Genomic DNA, 22,019 nt, shown 5'->3' with positions numbered 1-22,019 from the left:
TTTTTTTTTTTTTTTTTTTTTTTTTTTTTTATTGCAGTTCCTGAAAATTGAAGATCATTATCTTTGTTCTGTATAAGACTTACAGGGTGAAGAAGAGAAGGTGGTTTGGAGAAGGCAGGAGAAGTGAACAATCTAGGCCTAAAATAGCTGATTTGGAAAAATTCTCCAATTCAGCTCACTTTCCAGTTCAGCTATGTTGTCCTAGATTCTAGGACAACATAGCTGAACTGGAAAATGAGCTGAATTGGAGAATTTTTCCAAATCAGCTATTTTAGGCCTAGATTGTTCACTTCTCCTGCCTTCTCCCACCTTTTTGTGAATAACCCTGTTAATCTGAGTACTTGCTAACAACATCCGTCATCCTGGTCCTTGCAACTACTCTATTTAAATAATCAGACCCGACCTTTTTCCCTGGTCAGAGTGGTTGTTTTTTTTTTTTGTTTGTTTGTTTTTTTTTTTTTTTTTTTTTTTTTACCTTCAGTCCATCACAACTTGAGTAGTTTTCCTAATTGGAGAATTACAGTTTTGAAGAGGTGTAGCAATCAAAAGGGTAGCTGAGCAGAACGTCAAACAAGCTAAATAGCAAGAAGTGAATCATTACAAATAATCTGAAGTTCCATGACTTTTACCTCTGCTGCACGGTGCTTGTTACAGAATAATCAACAAATACCTTTTTATATTTTAATTGGGCAACACTCGCACTGGTTTTAATGATCCACCCCCTTTGTTGCATTACTTTCGCAAAAGAAAAAGAAGGCGCCTTTCCTTCGTGTGATATTGTACGATAGAGACATTTTATTAAATGCCAATCAATATGCTCACACAATACTTGATTAAACAGCATCCATAAATCACAAAGGCGAACTTTCACTTTCACTCAAGGGGGGCTGCCTTTCCAATTGAAGTGTCCAACTATACATCCGCTGTGGGTCGGATGGAGTTTAATGTTAGCGCTGAAAATAATATGTGACTGTGCTTGTATTGATTTCTGCTTATGGAACTAATAGTGGGAAATAAAAAGCAATTAATATTGTTGGTCTCCCAAGCTCCCTGTTTATTCCTAACACAGGTTACAAATGGAGATTTTCTGCTTCTTAAACTTTTTGTGATACTCATATTTCAAAGCATTGATCAGATAATGCAGAAAAATTCTTGTTTCATCTGATTGAATTGCAAAGTATGGAACGTGCTATATTCATCGTCATTTTGCGATTGTAATATGAAGGATTTATTTTCTTACATAAAAGATAAGATGATTAGTTATTTGTTTTATCTGATCACTATTAAAAAAAAAAATTAGAGAAAGGTAATTGGTAAAACGTTGCAAAGTATGGAACGTGCTATATTCATCGTCATTTTGCGATTGTAATATGAAGGATTTATTTTCTTACATAAAAGATAAGATGATTAGTTATTGTTTTATCTGATCACTATTAAAAAAAAATTAGAGAAAGGTAATTGGTAAAACTAAAAGGTGTATGTGGCAGTATTTTAAGGAAATAATGTTATGCTCTGCTGTATTAGGAATAGTGTGATTAAACTTAATTGTGAATAGATCTGAATAATAGGGGATCAAATAACACATTCTAACAGCTGAATGGAGGATGTGCTCCACTCTATCCTACTAGCAGAGGCTGTATGGTGCAGCAAAACTTGCCCTGGACTCCTCAGCTAATTTAGCTGCTGTTTCTGTCTTGTGCTTTATTCTGCATTGCTGTATAATGTATTGCAGGCATTTGTAGTCCTCTATAGTCAGTGCTATTCTGCATTGCTGTATAATGTATTGCTGAGATTTGGAGTCCCTCTACAGCTTGGAGTCAGTGGCAGAACTACCAGGGTCACAGTGGTTACAGCTGTGACTGGGCCCCGGCATTCCTCCACTGTCCTAAAATCAATTGTCTGTATTGTTTTAGAAAAAACTGTCACATGACAATAAAAGGAAAGTGTCAGTAATTCGTATCGGTGAGTACTTGAGGAAAAGTATCGGTACTCAGGCTGGAAAAAATGGTATTGTGCATCCATAAAGCTCAGTGAAATAGCCACCACTCCAAGCTTGCTCCCGTGATAGACTACAATCTCAATACAAATTAGTAAACTAAACATGAGATTGTAGTTCATCACAGGAGCGAGCTTGGAGTGGTGGTTACTTTACAACACATACAGGGACCATGGGGAACAAAAGTAGCCACGCTCCAGAAGGAAGGACAATGTCGAAACCAATTCGGAGAGGATTTGAGGATCTACAGCAAGGGGTGTTGAAATGTAATTGTTCAGGAACTAAAGTGAGGGCCCAATCTACTTGTCCTGATAAAAAATAGTTTTATCCAAAACCGTATTTAAATAGTCTTTTATTGATGGCAACTTAGAAGGCATACCTAAAAATACTTTACTGCAGTCAACAAACACAAGTAGATAGTGACCTTAAACAGAACATAACCATTACATAATCATTATGTGACAGTCCTATGTGTGAGGCAACTACAAGTGTCAGCAGTCTCTGTCCATTATCTCATAGTCGTGTGTGTGGCACTACAAGTGTCGGCACTCCCTGTCCGTTGTATGGCAGCCCTGGTGTCCTGTGTGTGAAGGCACTACAAGTGTCGGCAGTTCCTGTCCATTAAACTCCGTCCCGGATACACACAGCTACACACCGGGACTTACTGGAGCCGCCAAGACCAGAGGCAAAGGCGAGGAGGAAGGTGCAGAGTCCTCCAAGGGCGGCCGGCTGAATTGCCGTGCCGAACAGGTTGTGTGCAGCCCGAGCGCCAGTACAGGCTCATACAAAGAGGAAGGAGGGGTTAATGTCTAGGTCATATCCAGTGAGAGGATAGAGATGAAGGGGTTAGTGTATAGATGCAGTGCAGGATGAGGGAGGTGAAAGGGTTAATATACAGGTCCCAGTGCAGATAACATAAGGAGAGTAGGGGGGGGCTGAAAAGGTTACATTTATTTGAAACTTTATTTTTTCCTCTGCTGCTGCACTTTTTCACCAGGGACTAATGGGTGGATGCACTATTTTTTTGTGATCGCACCAAGCCGGAATGCGGACATTGCTGTGCCACATGTTCTGGTGCGGGCATTCGCGGGGGCGTCCCTCCCGCCCTGGAACACGCGGAGGCTTACAGTATGCAATCCAGTGCGTTCCAGCAGCTAACCGTGCTGTGATGCACTGGAATTAGCGTGTAGAGGCCCTTAAGATTTCTGACAATATTAACAGATATTAAACTTATAAAATACCCCAAAAGGCTTTCAATTATATATTTAACAGACCAAAAAGGGATCGACTAATAGAAGTTCATACCCTTTAAACATTATTTCTTTAATTTTTTTCTTGTATCTCCTGTTGCAGTTGAAATGTAGTATTCAGTATGATCATATAGTAATGGTACAGCATGAATTCTGTCAGTAGTTGGAGCACAAGCTGTGTATACACACTTACAGTATATAATATACATCTATGTTTTTATAATCTTGTTTCAGGTGTTCAACAGACTGTGGTTTCCACTGGTAAGGCCTGGAGCATTGGCCGTGCTCTCCCACATGCTGCTTAGCTTCCAGCATTCTCCAGAGGCTTTCCATATGGTATGTTTTGCAAACAGTGTTCTAGTTAAAAATCCAAAGTATATGACTATCAACTATAAACTTCCCCATTTTAAAACGGTAGTAGTAAGGGTTCCATAAACCATATATTACCTGCCATAGCACTAAATGTTTTATTGCCATTTTTATGGTTACCACAGAAGGTATATATGTTATATTGTGCACATGTTTTGTTTCTTTCCTGGTGCAATGCTTTTTTCTTTTATCCTTTTGTGTATCCTGTATCACTGTGCTCAGTCCTCCCATTTTTTTTATTTTCTTTTAAAGCAACCCTGTCGCTATATTAAACATACCAAAGCTAGTTCTACCTATCTAAGAATAGAGCATATACTTACCTCTCCTGTTGCTCTCCAACCTTCAGAAACTAAGTCAGCTGAGGAAACTGACACTTCTGGAAGTGCCGGCTCCCACACAGCTCTCACTGATTCCTCATCCTGAATGATCCTGTAATGATGTGGAGGTCAGCATAAGGAATCTGTTAGAGCTGCAAGAGACCCAGAACATTGACTCCCAGTGGACTGTGGGGGCCATTTCTTAGGATCAGAGTGGTGTTCATTTGCATGGGCAGCAGGAGAGGCATACACTTTACTTTTACTAGAATAGATTGCTTTGCCATGTTTAATATACAGTGTGGCAAATAAGTATTTGAACCCCCTACCAACTCTGGAAGTGCCGGCTCCCACACAGCTCTCACTGATTCCTCATCCTGAATGATCCTGTAATGATGTGGAGGTCAGCATAAGGAATCTGTTAGAGCTGCAAGAGACCCAGAACATTGACTCCCAGTGGACTGTGGGGGCCATTTCTTAGGATCAGAGTGGTGTTCATTTGCATGGGCAGCAGGAGAGGCATACACTTTACTTTTACTAGAATAGATTGCTTTGCCATGTTTAATATACAGTGTGGCAAATAAGTATTTGAACCCCTACCAACCAACAATTCTGGCTCCCACAGACTGGTTATGTGGTACACAGATTAGTCCTGTCAATTTAAGAAGGTGCTCCTAACGACAACTCGTTATGTATATAAAAGACACCTCTCCATTCAAACCTCACCACCATGGGCAAGGCAAAAGAGTTGTCAAAGGACGTTAGGGACAAGATTGTAGATCTGCACAAGGCTGGAATGGGCTACAAGACTATCAGCAAGAAGCTTGGTGAGAAGGAAACAACTGTTGGAGCGATTATTTGCAAATGGAAGGAATACAAAATAACCATCAATCGCCCTCTGTCTCAGGCTCCATGGAAGATTTCGCCTCATGGGGTAAGGATGATCATGAGAAAAGTGAGGGATCAGCCCAGAACTACACGGGAGGAGCCTGTGAATGATCTCAGGCTGGGACCACAGTCACCAAACAAACCATTGGGTAACGCAATACACCGCCATGGATTGAGATTCTGCAGCGCCCGCAAGGTCCCCCTCAAGATGGCACATGTACAGGCCCGTCTGAAGTTTGCTAATGAACATCTAAATGATTCAGAGAAGGATTGGAAGAAAGTGCTGCGGTCGGGCGAGATCAAAATTGAGCTCTTTGGCATTAACTCGGCATTAACTCGACTCGCTATGTCTGGAGGAAGAAAAATGCTGACTATGACCCTAAGAACACCATCCCTACAGTCAAACATGGTGGTGGAAACATTATGCTTTGGGGTTGTTTCTCTGCTAAAGGTACAGGCAGACTTTCCCGCACTGGGGGGCCAATGGACGGGGCCTTGTATTGTAAAATCTTGGATAAGTAACTCTTTCCCTCAGCCAGAACACTGAAGATGGGTCGTGGATGGTTCTTTCAGCATGACAATGACCCAAAACATACCGCCAAGGCAACAAAGCAGTAGCTCAAGAAGAAGCACATTAAGGTCATGGAGTGGCCTAGCCAGTCTCCAAACCTTAATCCTATAGAACATTTATGAAGGAAGCTGAAACTTCGAGTTGCCAAGCGACAGCCAAGATACCTTAAGGATTTAGAGAAGATCTGTGCAAACCTGGTAACCAACTACAAGAAACGTCTTACCTCCTGTGCTTACCAACAAGGGTTTCTCCATGTACCAAGTCATGTTTTGCTTGGGGATCAAATACTTATTTTAGTCACTGAACTGCAACTCAATTTATAATATTTGTGTCATGTGTTTTTTCTGGATTTTGGTTGATATTCTGTCTCGATCATTTAAAATGCTCCTATGATAAAAATTATGGACCTTTCATTTCTTTGTAAGTGGGCAAACTTACAAAATCTGCAGGGGATCAAATAATTTACACACTAGTAACAGGGTCACTTTCAACATATTGTGGATTACCATTTCGTTATGTCTAACAAGGTATCCTGTTCTACGTTGACAACATGTTAGGCAACATGCCAGAAGGTGGAGCCCTAGTCTCCTTTTTATATGTTTCCAGGTTATCCTTAACTGCTTCATTGAGAAAAGCCTGTTTACAAACCTTAGTAGCTTGAGTTTACTTGAGTTGTTTCAGTTTACACATACAGTATGACATAATGAACAAGAGTGACTGATCCCTCCCCCATCCTCCCTCAGGATGGGCATGCGCTTTGGAGGCTTTGGAGTTTCAATTGAAAACAGAGTCTGAAAGTAAACAGATTCTGCTGTTTTATGTGTAGAAAACGCCTAATGCTCCCCAAAAAAAGGATAGCCTATTAAGTGAACAGATTTGAATTATGTAAATGTATTCTATCCAACCCCGAAGCTTGGGCCAAAGGAATCTTCATCAAAAGAACACTGTCATATGCCAAATCATTAACTTTCACTACTTGAGTGATGGATTTTCAGACTTGCAGGGTGCTACTATTCTCTCTATACTTCTCAGAAGGTTTGTATTTGCATGAAGTTGAAATATTCTTTATCTAAACGATCGATGGAGATGTTTTCATAAACTGACATGGAAATTCAGCAATATCTTCTTCCTCTCCTATTTCATAACTGGATTTTAGCCTGCCTTAATAGACTCCTTCTCTGCACCTACTTTCCTAATACCAATGAGGTTGTGCTGGGAGGTGAAGAAGTTCTAGACCTGCTAGCAAGGTGGGATTAGAAAGTAGAGGTGAAAACTCCTTCAAGTAAAACATTTCAGTTAGGTTTCTCATAAATCCAGGAGTTTGTACTCTTTTATATTCACATGTTACATGTCAAATTCATGCACAGTAAAATGAATGTCAACAATTATGTGTTAATATTACTAAATAAGTATGCGGCTAATGTATAAAACGTCTGCCCTTTTCTGCTCCACAAATATCGCTCGCATGGGATCATGGCCACTAGATGAAGCAGTGGAGCATAGGAATTTACTATGCTCTTCGGCTCCATCTAGTGGAAATAATGCTATGCAAACAGAATTCATTAATTCCGCTATACACTGGGCGGACGATTTATACATTAGCCCCTCCATGTTAAGTGTGTAGCTGCTCATTGGTAAGCATATCTTTCAAATCCATTCAATTAGTGTAAAGGTGCCTATACACCTTCCGATTATCGTACAAAACTTTTCATCCAATGATCGAACCATCGTACTATTGTCATACGGCGGCCCCTTCCTGCCCCAATTATCGCAAGGTTCAATCGGCGGTAGTTTTAAAAAAAACACCTGGCTAAATTGCGGTAATCGACCGCACGTATTTTCGTTTGCGCACGAGCAGTGTTAATTGTACGACTTGACGTACGGAAACGCCACCAACCATGCGAAAATCGTACGATCGACTGAAGTTTTTCAAACATGCGGGAAAGACAAAAGACGTACGATTGTACAGTACTGGCGGTTACACACTCCCCATACAACATACAATTGTCGTATGAAAAATCGATTGCGTACAATAATGGTAAGGTGTATGGGCATCTTTACACAAAGTTCATCAAGATTTCTTCTGAAGTGGTTGAATGCTCTTCGATTTATTAAGGGAGAAGACCATTCCCCTATCTGCACTTCTCAAACTACAAGAGAGCGGCTCCATCCCCTTTTTAAATTCCAGTTGATAAGTAGTGCAGGGTTGCCAGTAAGGGATTGCAATCATTCATAGTTGCAAGTAAAATCTCCACCACCTGCTGTATCATAATGGTGGAGGTTTTCCTGAGGATTACCCCATATCATCGTCTGAGGATGGGTTCTGTTATCCACCAGAAATTTGCTGACTGAATGCAGAGGGGGGAGTTTATTTGCAGAGCTATGTGGATAAAGTGAGAGTTGATTCCTGGACCCCTTTACTATATATGCCCATTTAATTGGCAAAGTGTAGTTTATTCCTTTTGAACCATGGTAGCCAAGTGTAGGGTTATTTTAGTTTGATGCTGCATATATATGTATATTTAATTTATATTTGTGTTTTTTTTTTCTTTCAGGTTGTGCCACATGTTGTCAACCTGGTTCAATCTTTTAAAAGTGATGGCCTCCCTTCCAGTTTAGCGTTCCTTGTCCAGTTTTCTGAACTGATGCACTGCATGATCTATCATTATTCTGGATTTCCAGACCTTTATGAACCTATCTTGGAAGCTCTTAAGGTAAAAGCTATTCATATAGATCAACAACCCAGAACTCTATATATATTTTATGCACACAGAAGAAATCTGGGAATTTCTAAACTTTACCTTGCAGTGCAGGTACCCCTTAGGGCAAGGCTTAAGTGCTCATTTTTCTCTGGGCGATGGAATAAAGCAGATGCACTCACCTGATCCTCGATCCTGCCAGGCTGCTCGACCAGGCTCTTCTTCCCTGGGCTCCAGTGGTCTAAGGACCAATGACATCATCATGTCTAATGCAGGTCCATTTACTTGCGGTAGATGTAAGGACGCCAAGGGCCATTCCACAGCCAGAAGAGAGTTGGGACGAGGTGAGTGCAGTTAACTGCGGGACTAAGGATCACGTGAGTATATATCTGCTTTATTCCATCCTCTAGAGAAAAATGAGCACTTAACCCTTGCTTTGTGGGGGTAGCCCCACTGCAAGGGAAAGTTTTTAAAATGCCCAGAGTAATAAGGATCACCTTGGAACCTTCTGTTCTTTTTTCACTTTGAGCAGTGTTTCCTCAAGGACCACGAATAGGCCATGTCTTCCACATCTCTACAGGTGAATTGGGTGGAATTATTAGAGTGTTTCTCCTTTTTTATTGTAATAAACACAAATGTGTGAGTTCCTGAAAGTCTGAAAAACATAACCAGTTAGTTGTCCCTAAAAACAGGTGTAGGTTTAAGAAACACTACCTTTCTCACGGGAGCAGTTGAAATTTTGAATATATTTTTTTAGACAGGGGGAATGTATCAAAACTGGAGCAGATTTGCACTGCAGCCAATCAGTTTGTCTCTCATTTTTAAATGTTACCTGAGCCAGCTGACTAGAGAAGCCGAGTGGTTGCCATGAGCAACTGCTCCAGATTCTGTCTGCTCCAGTTTTTATAAATCCACCATAATGTATCAGTCTACTGTGCTTGTGCCTAACTAGTATGGAAATAGTGGTGTGCAGCATGTTGAACCACTCCGATCTGGGACTGAAGAAAGATGTAAGAAAAGGAGAGCTACAACAGAATGTTGAAGTCTAAAAGTACTTTTGTAAGGGCTAGAATTTTAATTTAAATAATAAACAGACAAACTAACATTCACATTAATGATAATTCTTACACCGTACACTTATGAAGGGGGCAAGTTAGAGCCCCCGAAACGTGTCGGACAAACATACAGACCTTGCTTTAATCCCCATTGGGAAAAAAATACCTTTGAAATTTAACATGGTGCAACTCTCCTTTTCTTACCTCTTCTGTCACATCCTTTTATTACAGGTTCCTTTTTATGACCGTAAATAATATGCAAAGCATGATAACCATTCATAACTAGTCAGGGATATTTTTTTTTACACTGGCTTCAATATCCTGCCAGAAGTTTAATTGGTTGATATGTAGAAAACTGCATCTCATTCCTCTTGGCATCATTAGTAAATAAATGCATTCATTACAACACAGACCATTGGTTTCATATAAAAAAAGAATTGATATAATGGATAGTTGTATTCAATACTAATTGGGAACATTGCTGTATAATGTAAAACGTGTGCCAAAACACAATGTTTAAAAAAAAAAAAAAGAAAAAACAACCCCAAATTTTCTAAGTAGGCATAAAAGTAGATTTTAACCTCATTTATGGGCCACAAAACATGAGTAATTTAGACACCCAGTATATGGAAAAGCAAAGCAGGAGACTGCCATTAGAAAAAACAAAAAAAATAGTACAAAACGTGCAGCAACCTTAAAATACCTCATTGTGTGAGCTATACACACTGGAACAATGGTAAGCCCATACTATGCATGTAACACTGTACATTGTGAAAGGGCCCTACACACAAAGCTGAAAAGTGCTATCGAATGCACAGAACGTGAGACTAACCGTTTGTGTTTCAGGGATTGACCCCTTGCCAAATGTACCATTGTTCTAGTGTGTACAGCTACATTTAGCAGATGATATGTATTTCTAAAATGATGGCGTTGTATGTTTCCACCTTAAAGGCATAGTCCAGCTTTTATAAAATAAAGAATTAAAAATAAAGATGTGCACACATACGTGTTTATTAAAATTTCAACTGCAATTACGGCCCTGCGTTCCACTTTTTAACCTCGGCTGGCCAGACAATTTTTTTGCTATTTTTCACTTGCAGCTTTCATGGTTAGTAAACCTTAAACACCTCAATAATAATAATTAAAAGGCAGCAAAGGTGTTGATTGGCCAAAGCAGTCACAATAAAAGTATAGTTTCCTAACTGACCCGCATCTTTCCCTATGCAGTTTGTCAGCTTTCCCTATAACAGCTTCCAATTCACGTGCCCCTCTTTTTTTGAGTGAATGTGACTACCAGTTTGCGCCATAACGTATGCCTGCTGGGGTGAATGGGCCCTTATGTGTTTACTTTATATGTTTGTGGAGGGGAGGGTGTTTTACGTCTAGGTTTATGTGCGTTAACCTGCGTTCCATTAGGGTTACCCATTCATTTGAATGGGCTGTCCAGCACACAGAAATCACATCAAGGTGCATGTAGCGGTTTTTAAAACTCGGCACACCATAATGCATGGTAATTTACCAATTTACCGCAACACACGGATGTGAACAGATAATTATTTTTTTTCCACACACTATCTTCGAGAAGTCCAAGGGCGCGAGTTGTTAAAAAATAGATCCTTGCAAAAGTTTTTTAACTCGACTGGAAGAACATTTTTTTTGTACTTGACAAACACTTTTCCCACAATATAATAATAATAATAATATTATTATTATTATTATTATTGCTCTACTAATATTTTTACTTCAACATGTAACTGAGGGGAACCAAATACCATTTATTCTTCCTTTTATTCTTGTTTTAATGTATTAACTATAGGAGAGAGATAGTGTGTGTGATAGATAGACAGGTGTGTGTGTATATAGATTATCTATATATTTTTATACATTATACACACTCTTATCTGCCTGGCATTCACCTTTTAAAGAAGAACTCCAGGGATAATTTTTTCCTAACACTTGCAATGGGATGAACTGCAATGTTCATTGCATTGCTCATTTTGGTCTAGGTACAAAAATAAGTGTTTTTACGCCCCCCAATCTTCAGGGCCGACTGGCTGCAATAATGCTCCCATTTGTCTCCGACACTGCAGCGATGGTATGCCCCTTGGCATCCTCATGTCCTATACACTGTGTATAGAACATGATGACTTGGGGACCTTAGACCGCTGCAGTGGGAGGGGAGGTGTAGTGATGCTGGAAGGACCGGTCTAAGTGCAAGCCATCTTGGAGGATTGGGTGAGTATATCTTTATTTTTGCACCTAGAACAAAAAAGCACTTAACCCTTGCAGTGCAGGGGTAGCCCCACTGCAAGGGTTAAGAATAAATGTCCCTGGAGTTCTGCTTTAAATATTCACATTAAACCTGTCGGCATGTAATGCTAACACATGGAAAGATCACGTTTTGGATAAAAGTTTTGTATTCATGTCAGTATTTGAATGCAAGTCATTGGCTTTGAGATCAGGACAGTCAGATTTAGGAAACAAGGAAAGAAAGACTTTGGAACAAAATTCTTTTTCTCTCTTGGAATTTTCGTTGGCGTTCAAAGTTAATACAGAATGTCATCCCTATAGGCTAAGTTCTTATGGGGAATTCCATGATTTGCGGAAGCGTCTGCTGAATTGAGATACACAGATCTGTTGACTGCATGTGTTTCTTTTATTCTTCTTGTACATACAGGACCTGCCAAAGCCCTCTGAAGAGAAAGTCAAACTCATATTAAACCAAAGTGCCTGGACATCGCAATCCAATGCTTTGGCATCATGTTTACCCAGGCTATCAGGGAAGTCTGAAACTGGAAAAACCGGTCTCATTAATCTAGGGAATACCTGTTACATGAACAGTGTTCTACAAGCACTTTTTATGGCTACAGAGTAAGTTCAATCAAGTTTGTTTTACATATTACATATAGATAGATAGATAGATACATAGATGTCTGTGAAATGACGCTCGCCTGCCCCTAAAAAGGCTTCCAATTGCTCCTGAGACAAAGGGTCAAGGGGGCATGAGGTCTAAACCTGCATTACCACAGCTGCATGGTAGTGTGTTTTATAGACCAGCTCTCCAAAACTTTTCTTAATCTGACTTTACAATACAGACATCAGTAGAACGGGTTCAATGTTTCAGGGTTGTGCGGGGTCCTCTTTGAAAGGCAGACTATCTGGGTCCTGAAAAGTTAAAGCGTATCTAAACCCAAAAGCAAAAACTGAATATCGTGCAGCTTACCCATTCTTAAATGTGGTGGCTGCATTAAGGGAAAAAGTAGAAAATAATAGGGTTTCTGGAGGGGTGTAATTGACCATCCAAGAGATATTACTAAAAATATATATCACATTTTATAAAATCACATTATAAAATGTGATATTTTTAGTAATATCTCTTGGATGGTCAATTACACCCCTCCAGAAACCCTATTATTTTCTACTTTTTCCCTTAATGCACCTACCATAGGGGGAGAGGTGTTAATTAGGCGCCCACAGGGAAGCAACCCGCGATCTATACAATTAAAACGTGGTGGCTGCACTAGTTTTCTTTTTATTAGGATTTGGTTCCTTTTTATTTTTAGCAAAGGAAGAAAAGCTTTAAAAGATAACAAAGCAGGGGTCAGTTTCTTGTGATGATAAATCTGAACTACCGTACACAATCAAAAACAAGGGCCATTTATAATATTTTTTTTATTAAAGCACAATTTCAGTTTAGACACAAATGGGGGAATGTATCAAAACTGAAGCAGACAGAATCTGGAGCAGTTGCCCATGGTAACCAATAATCACCCCCACCCTAAACTGACCGTAAACAAGTCCTTTTACACGGTGCTGGTCTCTGCATCATTGCGGTTCTGCCCAGCGCCAAAGGAAGAAAAGGAATCGTGGCATCATCGAACCCGACCAAAGAAACCAGGAAAACCGGGACTGCACAGCAAGGAAGGATGAGTTTTTGTTGATGTAAGAGGGTATTGAAAACATTTTAAAGGGACACTGTCGACTTGCCCATGCAGGACAAACTGACATTATCTCTGAAAAGAGCTAGAAGTACCTATTATAGACCTACTATAGCTATAGACCCCTTACCAGGAATTCCTCGCCGCCCCTTCTCCTCTGCAGTCAGCACTGAAAAAACTGTTGTTGGCAAACCACTGTACCAGTTGGCTGCTACACCTGAGTACTGTCACAGGGGAGGAGGTCATCAGCTACTTCGTGTGCTATGTATTCTTGCCGGCTGCAGAAGAGAAAGAAGCAGTGAGGAAGCGCTTTTAATGTGAGTATAAGGGGATTGGGGTGCTTTGCAAAGACTGTTACATTGCCCTGAATGGGCAGGGGGACTGTGTGTCTTTGAAATGCAAAAGATCCCCTTCCCCCACCTTAATATTTAACCTCCGTGATCATACTACTAGACCAAACACAGTAGTGAGGTTCATAGCTACCAGCCCACAACCATTTCCGATCTCCCACTTGCAGAAAAACTTTACTTCCGAGACGTTTTTCAACCCAGTATGCTTACACATTTTTAAAGTATATGGATAGCCAAAACTTTCTTTTATGATGTGTTTTTTGTTTTTGTTTTTTTATTACTTTGGATAGATTACTGAAGGGATAAAACTAGGGATGCACCCATATCAATACCGAGTATTTGGGCGAGTACTCGTACTTGCCCAAATGTTCCAATACCAAAACTTCTGGTCAGTGGAAGAGTTCCCAGGACAGGCAGTGCCATAGGGGAAAATGGAGTCCGCTTCCCGGGCAATCAAGAAGCTCGGCGGCGAGTAATGACCCACCTTCCGGTTTCCTGATTGTCTGGGAAGCCAGCTCCTTGTTGATTGGGTGGGAAGACGGCTTTCCAGCAAATCAGCATGGAGCTGGCTTCCCGGACAATAAGGGAGTGGCCATTATTCGCTGCCGAGCTTCCTGATTGCCCGGAAAGCCGGCTCGATGCTGATTGGCTGGGAAGCTGGTTTCCCGGCCAAACATGGAGCCGTCTTCCCCAGGAATCCAGGCAGCATGTCATTACCCGCTGCCCGGCTTCCTGATTGCCTGAGAAGCCGGCTACACGCCAGCGGAAGCACCTGTATTGGTACTCGGTATCAGCGAGTACCGTGAGCAAAATATCAGCACTCGTACTCGATACCAAAGAGAAAAACCGGTATCAGTGCATCCCCTAGTTAAAACCCCTACCAGTTTATTATTTGCTGTTTGTGCACCATTGGGGAAAGTTCCTTCTCTTTCTGTCCCAGAGATGCAACAGGAAATCTGCCACAGTGAAGGAAGTTCCCATGGGAAGATTTTCCTCCTACCTTTTTGGATTTCTCTTCACTTTGTTTCAATGACAGTAGTCATCAGAACAAACAGAGGGGTGGATCTCCCTAATGGGGACGCCATCCAAAGCTTAAAAAAAATGTTTTGCCTAGAGATACTGTCATTTTAATGAAAGGTTGTAGGAACTGAATGTACTGTATCAATATTATTACGTGTGTTTAGTAATCTAAATCTGTATTCAGTTTCAGGAGGCACGTGTTGTCACTGAATATGAATGGGTGCAATTCACTAATGAAAAAGCTGCAGCATCTCTTTGCTTTCTTGGCACACACTCAGGTACTTTTTATTCTTGACCATTACCTTTTATCCGTTGCGGCCAAGAAATTCAAATCTAACTATTTCTCTTTGTGCAGAGGGAAGCTTATGCTCCTCAGATTTTCTTCGAGGCTTCTAGACCACCTTGGTTTACACCACGATCCCAGCAGGACTGCTCGGAGTACCTCCGCTTTCTTTTGGACAGGTAAATTCGTTTTCGAATAGTTTTTACTTTTAAAGAACTTTTGGCAAGATAATACTTCTATAATTTTTGTTTTCCAGTGGCTAAAAAATAGCCACCTGGCCCGGTAATTAGGGCAGGGGTCCTCAAACTTTTTAAACGGGGCCAGTTCACTGTTCCTCAGACATTGTTGGCTCCAGGGTGATTGAAGAAAGGGGGGGGGGGCGTGGCTGCAGTGCCATTGACTGCAATGCCACGCCCCCTCCCAGAACTCTCGTCTAGGCTTCCTGATTGGTTAGGAAGCCAGGCTGCCTACCAACAAGTGAAGCTTGCTTCCTAGCCATCAAGAAGCCAGGCGGCACGTCATGACCCGACTCGCGGCCTGCAGATTGGCTAGGAAACTGGTTTCATTTGTTCTAGGCAGCTTGGCTTCGTGACTTGTCAGGAGGCAGCTCATTACATGCCACCCGGCTTCCTGATTGGTTAGGAAGCCAGGCTGCTTAGGAACACGTGAAGCCGGTTTCCTAGCCAATCTGGAAGCGGGTCATAACCCACTGCCCGGCTCCCTTATGGAAAGGAAGCCGGCTCCATGCTCCCTCGGCACTGCTGAACAGAGGGAGAACTCCCTCTGACCGGAACTTCCGGTATGGGGGGTAAGTATCGGAGCATTTAAACGAGTACTTGCTCACATACTTGGTATCGGCACCGATAACGATACTATCGGTATCTGTGCATCCCTAGTGTAAATCCATTTTATTGATAGTTGTCATTCAAACGACAAGCGTATTTCTGAGCCTGATGAAGGGGACCCTGCGCGGCCCCAAACACGCATGTCGTTTGACAACTAGCAATAAAATGGACTTTGCACTAACATGGAGTCTGCACATCTGTTTTGAAAGATATGTACTATTGTAAATAACATATGCCCCCCACAAAACATATCACAGGTTGCCTGTTGCATTTCTTTATGGGTGCATGTTTTATGTACAATAGTACCCACCCTTCAATTGATATTTATAAAAAAATAAATAAATTAAATTCCTGTTTAGAAGGTGAGAAGGCCAGTCAGTCTGCCGGAGGATGATTTCTCCCTTGCTCCCTCTCTGATGTATCTTCCTCTCACTATCAGAAGAAAAACAGAGGGAGGGAGTCAAGACGGCGCCCACTGCCAGGAGTGAACCTGGTTAGGACCCTGGCGGGCCGTAGTTTGAGGACCCCTGTAATAGAGAATTGCATATGTCACATGTTTTTAAAAAAAACATTATCTGCACAGCCTGCTCCGTGCGTGTGCGTGTGACTGAGCCCTCTCTGACTCTCGCATACAGTGAAGGGATCTTGTCCACTCACAACACGCTTTGTGTTCTCTTAACAGAATAGAAGGCTTTTTGTGAATGTACATGAGTAGAGGAAATGGATGGTGCACAACAGGGAATCCCTTCACAGTATGAGAACCAGAACTCTGCTTCAGCACTGGAAGAAGAGCATTGTGTGTACTAGTACTTTATTGATGTCTGTAATTGGTGATAATGGCATATTATAACATTTTTGGGGTCTTTTTAGGCTACATGAAGAAGAGAAGTCATTCAGAGTTCTGTCCTCAAAGCCTGCTGCTGATCCAATGGTTACTGATGGTAGCGTACAGTCATCAGCATCTGGAGAGACAGACGTCTTTCCTCAAGTGCAGAATGCATGGTGGGGTTGTGAAGAGAAAACGCTAATAGAGGGCATGTTTGGAGGGAAACTACAGACTAGCATTTGCTGCCTGAACTGCAGAAGCACTTCTCAGAAGATGGAAGCCTTCACTGACCTTTCTCTGGCCTTTTGTCCATCTGATAAACCTGTGCAAAGCATGATCTGCTCCCCAAAGGAGAAAGATGATGATTGCATAGAGATAGATGTTGCCCCATCTAGTGACGCTCAGAGTGTTTTTCTTCATTCAGCACAAGAAGGTAATGTAGAGTCCACTGAACTAAAGTTTACCGTCAGCGATCTTCAGTCCAGTAGTAACACCTCGGTGGATGCATCAGCATATAACAACACATTGCAGCCTGACGGTGACATGTGTCAAAAGGCTGATAAGGATGAAGCGCTTTCTGTTACGGACTTGTTGAGCTATTTCCTAGCACCAGAGATACTTGATGGGGAAAATCGATATCATTGTGAAAAATGTACTTCCCTCCAGAATGCCGAGAAGACTATGCATATAATAGAAGAACCAGAATACCTCATTTTAACTCTATTAAGGTTTTCATATGATCCTAAATGTCACGTGAGACGCAAAATCCTGGATAATGTGTCCATTCCACTGGCACTTGAATTGCCAGTTGAAAGATCTACCTCGGTAGCTTGTTCTGGAGATGGAAGTCTAGATGCAGATGTTCCTGATGTTAGTGAGAACCTGGCTAAAAAGCTGAAGCCATCTGGTATTGAAGATCTATGCTGCACACAGCTTGTCCCTTATGTTCTAAGCTCCATTGTGGTCCATTCTGGTACCTCTTCAGAAAGCGGCCATTACTACTCATATGCAAGGAATGTCACCAGTGCATCACGATATCTTTGCCATGAGAAACCTTACCAAGGTCATTTAGTGAGCAAAGAGACCTGTAACTCAGTTGCTGGAAATGACACTGCGTGTAATGACATGTCTAAAGAATGGTTTTTGTTTAATGACAGCCGAGTGACATTTACTTCATTTCAGTCTGTTTTAAATATCACCAACCGTTTTCCAAAGGACACAGCTTATGTGCTGTTATATAAAAAGCACAGTTGTGCTGATGCGAGTAATGTGCATCCTAGTTCAGTAAATGGACTTTGGGTAAATGGGGAACCACCTCTTCAGAAGGAGCTGCTGGATGCCATTACAAAGGACAATAAGCTCTACTTACAGGTACAACTACATCTAGTCTACTAGTTGTTGTTTTCTAATCCCATGCTCACTCAGCAATTCAAAGGCACACTTCCAAAACCTGTTACATGTCACTAAAAGTGTATCTAAAGCCAAAGCTTTTTTAAGTTTTGGATAGACTGGAGCAGGGTTAGAACCACTGTCAGATGTTTTTCCCCCCTCTGTTTCTACTCTGAGAACATGCACCTTTTTTATGTTTGTCCTGAGAACCAATGCCATTAGGACTGAAGTGAGGAAAATCCAGTTTAGGCTTAAAGGAGATCTGTGAGGTGAGTGATTTCCACTCATCCTCATAGTTAGAGCCGACCTGTGACAATGAAGCTGTCACAGGTCGGCTCTATCGATCGGGAAGTGAGCAGAAACATGCAGCCGATCCGCTCACTTCTCGATCATCTCCCTGCAGAGAGCAGTGTCAGTCACAGCACCCTGCAGGGCGGTCTCAGTATACCGCAAGCTGTAGCTCGCGATATACTGAGCTTTGGGTCACGGGAGGACGTTAGTATATGTCCTTCCGTGACCCTAAGGAGAACTATGGGGAAACACACTTACCCTATAGTTCTCTTTTAAATATATACTTTTAGTCTGGCTGTATTTTAGATTGATGTAGATAGAGCTGCAGCTAACTATTATTTCCAAAATCGATTAGTTAGCCGATTTTTATTAAGTTCGATTAATCGGATATAAAATAAAATACATTTTAAAAAATGGCTCCAGTGATGGAGTTTGTACTAGTTTGTATTGATGGTGGAAGTAAAAAAAAGAAAACAAAAGTGTGATGTGCAATATAGTGAAATGGAAAGTGTAAAATTATACAGCAATGAATGCAGAATGGCACCGGCTATAGAGGACTACAAATCCCAGCAATACATTATACAGCGCAATGCAGAATACCACCAGCTATAGAGGAACAACAAATCCCAGCAATAGTACATTATAGCTGGTGGTATTCTGCATTGCGCTGTATAATGTACTATTGCTGGGTTTTGTAGTCCTCTATAGCTGGTGGTATCCGGCATTGCACCACTGTATAATGTATTATTGCTGGGATTTGTTGTACTCCTCTATAGCTGGTGGCATTCCGCATTATGCTGTATAATGCATTATTGCTGGGATTTGTAGTCCTCTATAGCTAGTGGTATCCGGCATTGCACCACTGTATAATGTATTATTCCTGGGATTTGTTGTACTCCTCTATAGCTGGTGGCATTCCGCATTATGCTGTATAATGCATTATTGCTGGGATTTGTAGTCCTCTATAGCTAGTGGTATCCGGCATTGCACCACTGTATAATGTATTATTGCTGGGATTTGTTGTACTCCTCTATAGCTGGTGGCATTCCGCATTATGCTGTATAATGCATTATTGCTGGGATTTATAGTCCTCTATACAGCCCAATGCAGAGTACAACAAATCCCAGCAATAGTACACCATACATAGTGTTTAATTTATTGCTGGGATTTGTATTCCTATGTATAATGTATATGTTTTCAATAATCGATTATAATCGATAAGGCGATTAGTTGTTGCAGCCCTAGATGTAGATAATCTATCGTTGATGAGAGATGCAGCATTGTTCTGCTCTGCATTCATGCTTGTTCTACCTCCTACATAAGATTACCGTATCAGCCAGATTTATTTGTATAGCAAGGCCATGTAAATTATTTGCACTCATTATATAGATAAACCTGTGAAAGAGATTATCGTGATGTAAATGATCTCAATCGTGTGCTACTGTTTTTAAAATCTTTTTAAAATTTCTAATATATGTGCATGGAGGCTGTCATATTTGCTCATTGTGTAGCTCTGCTTACTGCTTCGTGACGATGGCTCCGTCAGTAGCTGATCTACAATTCTCTATTTAATGGAGTCAATATACAATAGAATAGAGTGAGATAGGATCAGAACTCTCGTCAGGTTTTTACTGCTATCTGGGGCTACGTCAGAGAGAATCTCTCATTTCCTGTCCTACTAAAAAATTTTCTCTAGACAGAAAGGGAGGGAATATCTGCAATGGGAGCACAGATGAAAATTAAAAGCTGCCAAGAGTTTTAGCATTGCCCCTACTTTACTACAGCAAAGCATTTTTATTTCAGTTTTTGTTGCTGTTGGACTTACCCATAGTTCCTGTCTGGTAAACCGTCCGGAAGAGCGGATAAATCTGTAAAAAAGCTAACCCTTTCCCAAAGAAGTTTAGGCTGGACTGACACTTTAACTGGCTCATACACAGCATCATATGCTCAACTTTCCTTTATTACCCTGCTGCTTTGTTCAGCGTCACGGTCCAAAGAAGATACCTAGTACTCACAGGTTTGTTTTTGGTCCTCGTGTGGAAGTCTGAGCCGAGTAATTTTTACCACATGCTAATGGCAGCCTTAACTGTTATATTTAATGAAGTGTTGATTTTATGAGACTGCAGAAGAGTAGTGTATTACAAAGATTTTCTCAAGGGTCATGCAGGTTGTTTGCATATATAAAGAGATGTATTCATTAATGAAGGCTCCTTTTTAATTGTATTGTGTCTGTTTACACAGGAACAGGAACTTAATGCCCGTGCCCGAGCTCTACAAGCAGCATCTGCTTCCTGCTCTTTCAGGCCCAATGGATTTGACGACAACGACCCTCCAGGAAGTTGCGGACCGAGTGGCGGGGGTGGAGATGGAGGTTTCAGCACCATCAGCAGACTTGTCTTTTAAAAAAAAAAAAAACAACAAAATATATAGTGTCCAGTATGCACTGATGACTAAACCACACTGGACATTTTGACTATGTACTCCAATCTCTTTTTCACTTCTCCAAAGTGTTGACATATCACATTTTCCTTAAAACACCAATATAATGAATAGGCAGCTTATAATTTATACTGGCGGAGATAATACATGTGATTTGATACACACCAACATTTGTTTCCCCACAATGCCTTGAACTGGCTAAGCAAAGAAAATTGTATACAGTGATGCTGTCATGTAACAACTGGTGTGATAACGCACAGATGATTTTGTTCCCCATATGTAAATTTGGCCAGAGATAGTATTATATATGGAACACATTGTTCTGTGTTTCATTTTTTCAAATGCATTGAAAGTTTTATGGTGCAACATATGCACAAAGCAATAACTGTCTTCATTGTGCTCAAGTTCGGGTAGGGGGGTTGGGGGTTGTCCACTAAAAGCTACATATAAGCATCAGAGGATGTATGTATATAATCTGTGACATCACTTTTTAAAAAGATTGCATGAAATTCTACAGTTTTTAACCAGAAAAAAAAATGCCAACTTTATAGTATTTCTAAGTTGTCTCAGAATTTTTAAAAATTCTATTTCAGGGATTACATCTGCCGTGTATAAATGAGGGAAGATTATGTATGTGCCTTGCAGTCCTGTAAATGAAAAATGAGATCCCTTTGGATTGTAGAGTGTATTATGTATTCTACATTGTCAATATTAAGAGTTGCACCTTGAACTTATTTTATTGCCAGAGGGGGAAAAAAAAAAAAGCAGCGGTTCCATAAATTCCTTTTAATGGGCTGTATTACGGGTTTTCTCGTCTTTTTCTGGGTGGTATTGCTTAGCCGAATTAAAAGGTAGCTCCAACTTAAAGGAGAACTATGAGATGAGTGATTTCCACTCGCCTCATAGTTCTAGCTGACCTGTGACAATGAGACTGTCACAGGTCGGCTCAATAGATTGGGAGGTGAGTGAACACATACCGGGTTCCCTCACCTCTCGATCCTGTCACGGCTCTCTGCCATGACAGGGGGAGGGGCTGGATTCCCCTCTCCCCGCTCCGATCTGCCAGCGCTGACTGGCGGAACGGACGGGGGAGGGGGTGGGTACAGCTGGCTCTGCCTCTAGATAGGCAGAGCCAGCTGTCACGCAGTTGGGCGGATCCTGTCATCTACGTCGGGATCCGCTCCAGGTGCGGCGTCTCAGTATACCGCGAGCTGTAGCTGGCGGTATACTGAGCTTAGGGTAACGGGAGGACGCTAGTTTGTGCCCTCCCGTTACCCTAAGGAGAACTATGGGGGAAAAACACTGACCCCATAGTTCTCCTCCTTTTAATCTAATTTGATCTACACTAGGTAAAACAATTAATTGCAGCTCACCTGTCCTTAGATGTTGTGGCTGCATCATTATTATTTGTTTTTATTTTTTTCAGACTAAGAACATTTTCTGCAAGTACAGAAAAAGATCTGTTGAAACTGCCAGAAATCCAGCATCCTTGTAAC

The 22,019-nt window shown here is 41.2% G+C and overlaps 1 protein-coding gene across 1 annotated transcript in view; it reads left to right on the top strand.

Annotated features, from left to right (window-relative positions):
- The window catches only part of USP38 (ubiquitin specific peptidase 38), a 32,562-nt gene extending 11,244 nt beyond the window's left edge, over positions 1-21,318 (top strand). Inside the window, exons 5-11 of the mRNA XM_018552989.1 lie at positions 3,481-3,582; positions 7,944-8,102; positions 11,820-12,013; positions 14,635-14,728; positions 14,806-14,912; positions 16,449-17,775; positions 20,326-21,318. Of these exons, the coding sequence (XP_018408491.1) occupies positions 3,481-3,582; positions 7,944-8,102; positions 11,820-12,013; positions 14,635-14,728; positions 14,806-14,912; positions 16,449-17,775; positions 20,326-20,487 (2,145 nt within the window). The 3' untranslated portion in view covers positions 20,488-21,318. The remainder of the gene's footprint in view (positions 1-3,480; positions 3,583-7,943; positions 8,103-11,819; positions 12,014-14,634; positions 14,729-14,805; positions 14,913-16,448; positions 17,776-20,325) is intronic.
- The last annotated feature ends 701 nt before the right edge of the window (positions 21,319-22,019 follow it).

The sequence above is a fragment of the Nanorana parkeri genome, unplaced genomic scaffold (genome assembly GCF_000935625.1).
Source record: "Nanorana parkeri isolate BGI_ZX_2015 unplaced genomic scaffold, ASM93562v1 scaffold104, whole genome shotgun sequence".
Taxonomy (NCBI): Eukaryota; Metazoa; Chordata; class Amphibia; order Anura; family Dicroglossidae; genus Nanorana; species Nanorana parkeri.
The sequence above is the reverse complement of the archived record's forward strand: the minus strand, read 5'-3'. Positions and strand labels throughout refer to the sequence as shown.